Genomic DNA, 5267 nt, shown 5'->3' on the forward strand with positions numbered 1-5267 from the left:
ACTGAAATACAAAATTAGTACTTAGTACTTTAAAATAAAAAATGTTAGAATTACCTAACGAAATAATCAAAATTGAGAAATTAGGGTTGATAGATTAAAACCTAATAACAAAAATTTCCTTAATTGTTGTTTAAATTATTAATCCGTATTTAATTACGAATTACGAATGCCTAATCACAATACTCACACCAAATTAACCAAAAACTTCCGGTATCACCTTCTCCCCCATCTTTCTCACACATACAAAATACAAAATACTCTCTGTGATAAATAAAATTCCTTCTTCTACAAGGCGTAATAAATCAAAGGTTCTGTTTTTACCTCTCAACACTCTACAAACACAATCTTCTATTACTATATACATACACGCTCTTTGTATCTATATACCTTCGTCTCTCATAAAAAATAGCCAATTGAAACTTCCCGTTTTCTAATAATTTCACAATATAAAACGAATTTATAATTCTAATTAGTAATCAATTGTTAATTCGTGATAAAATAGAGAGGCGGCGAAATTAGGGTTTTTTTGGGGGTTTCTTTTAATCAAAGCGGTTAATGGTTAGTGAGTCATTTTTTTAGGTAATTAGTGGCTGTTATTACAAATTAACGACAAGGTATCTGATTTGTGAGTGGTTAATTTGGCGGTGAAACCCTAGGGTTTCAATTTTGGCGGTGGTTTGTGTTCTAGGGTTTGTTTGTAATGGTGTGGGATTATCAGTCAAGAATGAAGGCTGTGTGTTCATGATCTTTTGTTCTTGATTTGAATATGGAATTGGAACCTGAGTATATATAAAGCATAAGGGAGATAGATACATATTTTTGCAGTGTAGTTGATAGTTTTGAGTTCTTTTATTGGATAGTTTTGGTGGTGGTTTTGAAGAACTAGAAATTGACTGGTTTAATTGACTATATAGATTCCTTAGACTAAGGAAAGGGGAAAATACTGAATTATTGACGTTTCAGAATCGTAACTCTGATGCAATGTGGGAAATTTTGGCCTGTTTCTTATGATGTTTGGTAGCAATTATGGAAAGAACTGAGCCAACATTTGTACCGGAGTGGTTAAAAAGCAGTGGAGGCTTAAGCACAACATCGCATCAGTTCACATCGTCGTCGTTCCCCTCTGGTAATTTTCATGGCCATGTTTGTTTTTCTAATAATGCTGGTCTTATTGGTCATAAATAATTGTAGCTTTTACATTTTATGCTGGTGTTTTTGATGTAGACGAACAACGCGTATCGAAGTCTCTGAGAAACAAGTCATTGGATAGCAATTTAGGACGATCTTCTGGGTCTGATCGAACAACCTCCTCTTATTTGCGCCGTCCTTCTATTAGTAACGGTTCGGCTTCTTTAAGATCTTACAGTAGTTTTAACAAGAACAACCATCGTGATAGGGATAGGGATAATAAGGATATATATAACCTTAGGAATAAAGAGAAGTCAGGAAACAGGCATCAGGATTATATTGATCCTTTAGGCAACATTTTTCCTAGTAGATTTGAAAAAGACGGGTTAAGACGGTCACACTCAAGCTTATCTGGAAAACGTGGTGACTCATCATCATGGCCCAGAAAGGTAGCAAGTGACTTCACTCTTGCCAATAAAAGTAGCCACAATAATGGTCCAATTAGTAGCGTAAAAACATCATTTGAGAAGGATTTTCCATCGCTCGGGCAAGATGAAAAGCATGCAGATTCTGATATAGGAAGGGTGCCATCACCTGGATTGAGTTCTGCTATTCAAAGCTTACCGATTGGTAGTTCTGCTTTGATTGGTGGGGACGGGTGGACCTCGGCTCTGGCTGAGGTGCCAGTAATTGTTGGTAGCAATGGAAACAGCACATCAGTTGCACAACCTGTTCAACCAACTTCAGTCTCTACAACTATAGGCATTACGGGTGGTCGCAATATGGCAGAAACTTTGGCCCATGGTCCTCCGCGAACTCAGGCTGCTCCCCAGGTAGCTTTAATTTCAATTATAATGTTTTTTTTTTTCCTTTTTCCTTTTTTTCTTTTAATTAATATGGACAAAAAGTAAATCCGTGGTTCAATCAATTGGCTTAACCCGTTTTGACCGGCAGTTAAATGCGGTTTGCCGTTTGACTCTTTGTGTAACGCAAATTTAGTCACTTGTAGTTGCTTTCATGTGGTTTACACTACAGTTTTGATACATTTGTTTACATTTCCTATTTGTTGTAGGTGGATGTCGGAGCTCAAAGACTCGAAGAGCTTGCTGTTAAGCAGTCCAGGCAGCTGATTCCCATGACTCCTTCGTTGCCTAAAACCCTGGTAAGATTTTTGTTAGTTCCTTGCATTGATTTTGTATAGCTCATAATCTGTATATTGGTTTCTGTTATTAGTAATATATATAGAATATATAGATATAGAATACGTTCCTTATTTCTTTTTTATTGCTAATGGTTTTTATGCTCCGGTTTAAGTAGGTTACAGTAAGTTTATGCTATTGTAGTCTGTAGAATCAGGCACATTGATAAGCGAGTCTCACCCCATACCTCGCATGTGCGGGATTGGGTATTGTTGTTGTTGATGAGCGAGTCTCAGTACAATTTATACCATGTTAAGGGGTTAAAATTTTTCCTTTCAATAATGAGAATGATGATGATTTTGTAGAACCAACACGTTATAATTACAATTGAAGAAGAGATGATATCTAATAGGTCAGCATAAATTGTAATCAGTGTCTTGATTTAATCATCAGTAGGTTCGTTTAATATCTTGACAATGTTATAACTAGCGATTGTGAAGGAAGTGTAACTAGTGGTTGATAAAACTCTGTTAAAAAGTGTAAAAAGGGTAGCAAAAAATGTAATGGCGGAGGATGGGATGGTTCTTGTAGGCTTGATTGTGTTTAATGCTAATTGATCAATCGAAATAGGAAATCTAGAAGACGCTTTGGTGTTGATAGAATTTATAAAAGTTATAACTTTGGAAGTATATTAGGAACCAATATAAAGTGCAGTAAAGAAAATCGGTAACAAGTATGGTATTGAAATAGAAATATCCTTAAAGTTGCATCCAAGTTACCTCTTTATGATTTATGCAGACATTGTAGTGTAATTAAAGGGTGTGTTAGACCGTTTTTTAAACCTTCCATGTTAGAGTACAGTATTAATTTTTACTAGTTTCTATCATATCATTCTTCATTTTGATGTATTGTTTTTGAATTTTTGTTTAGGCCTTGAATTCTTCCGATAAACCGAAACTGAAAGTCGGGCAGTCACAGATTCAGAGTTCTCACCTTGCCAACTATCCACACACTCCTCGACCTGCAGGTGTGAAGCCTGAAGTGTCAAAGCCATCTACAGTTGGAAATTTCCTCGTTCTTAAGCCCTCACGAGAAAAGAACGGCATCTCACCAACACCAAAGGAGAGTTTGAGCCCTCCAGCTAGTAGTAAATTACCAAATAGCCCACTCGCTGTACCCTCGGTTATTGGGCCCACTCCTTTGACCAAGCCCATTATACCTACTTTGGAGAAAAAGCCTTCATTACAAGCTCAGAGCAGAACCAACTTTTTCAATCTTATGAGGAAGAAATCCATGGTCTGCAACTCTTCTGTGACCCCGGAAACTGGTTCATCTGGTTCACCCAGTGAACCCGCGGCTCATGTTTTTCAGGGTGGGTCTGGTGAACCTGTGATGAATGTGCCCAGTGAGACTAAGGTTGAGTTGGCCTGCAATGGTGATGCTTGTGCTGAAACTATGATGATATCTTCTTCTACTAATAGTAATGGGAAGAAAAATGGCCCGGGCCCAGACGCTATACTTTGTTCCGAGGAGGAAGAGGCTAGGTTTTTACGTTCGCTGGGTTGGGAGGAAACTGCTGAGGAGGAGGAAGGTCTTACTGAAGAAGAGATCAGTGCTTTCTATCAAAATGTAAGTATCTTAAACTACCTAATTTTGTGATTTGGTATATGTTATAATGCTAGGTCAAGTGGGTATAAATGAAAGACTAGCGTAAAGAGAGACTACTTTATATTTGGCCCCAAAATGTTCTCTTAATGCAAGATACTTTGTAAATCGCTCTAGAAAATATCTAGGTTTTGACGAAGGGATATATTTGATACTTTCTAAAGATATCTAACACTATTTATTTATGTATAAAAAGAAGTCTAGTGTTAATACCTGTTAGGGATATTACCTTTTTTGACATGTCATGAACATTAAATGAATGTGCGATGCACTTGAAAACTCATAATCAAAACTCTTTTGTCACCATTTTTGAATCTAGTAACACTGTTCTAAAATAGTTGATTTTGCAGAGATCTTATGTCTCTCGTATAACATTTGTTCTAGAAGCTTTTGTAAAAGCACACTTGAATATATGCAGGCTATTTAATAGCACACTTTGTGTGTGCATATTATAATAAGTTTTTTGTTTGTCCAAGTGTCGAATTGATATGGAAGTTTGCATTTGGTTTTCATTGCAGTATATGAGCTTAAAGCCAGACTCAAAATTTTCTAAGGGGACAGAGCCGAAAGTGGTGATGCCAATTGGGGAGATTTCTCTTAATTCTAAGGTGGACTCTTAAGACTTGCAGGGGACGGCGTCGTCATAGGATTTCTTTTTTGTTTGTTTTCTTCTTTGGTCAACATGGGCTGGGCATCAGTCAAGCTTTGAAATCCTTGCAGTTAAGGAGTAAGTACATAACATATGGTTCCTAGAAGGCCTGAACTATACTTTTTTATGGGTCAACTTTTAAAGGTTTAGGGTGAAATTGTTTTTGGTCGTTCAAAGAAATTTGGGGTCGGTTTGCTGGTCAAGTTTTGGTTTTATATTACCTGTTTCTTGAGAGGGGTTAACAGAAATAGCTTATGATGATGGTTTATTAGGCATTTTCATGAAAGAGAAGCAAGTTTTATACGTTTCTTGTCCTTTTCATTGGTTTATTTTTTGCATCATATTGTTTAATCGTTATTATTGTTATGCTTATGAATTATCATTATTATTTTTTGGGTCTACACGAGAGTTGAGATGATCGCTTCATAAATAAATGTGATGCCTGGTAACCACTTTGTCTTCATATTTAGTTTAATTCAGTATATAGACCAGATCACCAGATGAGACTGGCTTTTCCATCTTCTGTTGGCATGCGTGTGTTCTTCATTCTCTCCAACTTGATTCAATGTGTTTTATGATACTCATATTATATGTTGCTTATCGGCAATCACCAGTTCTTACTTGTGATGACTTACATCAATAAGTTTGAACAACTTTAGGTTCAAAGCACGAGTTTTCATCGTCAA

The 5267-nt window shown here is 36.5% G+C and overlaps 1 protein-coding gene across 1 annotated transcript; it reads left to right on the forward strand.

Annotated features, from left to right (window-relative positions):
- The first annotated feature begins 252 nt into the window (after positions 1 to 252).
- LOC139885766 (uncharacterized) lies at positions 253 to 4999 on the forward strand. Its single transcript, XM_071869525.1, has 5 exons — positions 253 to 1126; positions 1225 to 1961; positions 2201 to 2290; positions 3198 to 3896; positions 4451 to 4999. Exons 1-5 carry the CDS (start codon positions 1027 to 1029, stop codon positions 4550 to 4552), a joined length of 1728 nt encoding a protein of 575 aa, XP_071725626.1. The 5' UTR covers positions 253 to 1026; the 3' UTR covers positions 4553 to 4999.
- Positions 5000 to 5267: the final 268 nt, after the last annotated feature.

The sequence above is a fragment of the Rutidosis leptorrhynchoides genome, chromosome 1 (genome assembly GCF_046630445.1).
Source record: "Rutidosis leptorrhynchoides isolate AG116_Rl617_1_P2 chromosome 1, CSIRO_AGI_Rlap_v1, whole genome shotgun sequence".
In the NCBI taxonomy this organism is placed as follows: Eukaryota; Viridiplantae; Streptophyta; class Magnoliopsida; order Asterales; family Asteraceae; genus Rutidosis; species Rutidosis leptorrhynchoides.

Coding starts and splice junctions, on each gene's coding strand:
- LOC139885766 (XM_071869525.1), top strand. CDS start 1,027: ATGGAAAGAACTGAGCCAACATTTGTACCGGAGTGGTTAAAAAGCAGT. Junction 1,962..2,200: donor GAACTCAGGCTGCTCCCCAG/GTAGCTTTAATT, acceptor TATTTGTTGTAG/GTGGATGTCGGAGCTCAAAG. Junction 3,897..4,450: donor TCAGTGCTTTCTATCAAAAT/GTAAGTATCTTA, acceptor TTTTCATTGCAG/TATATGAGCTTAAAGCCAGA.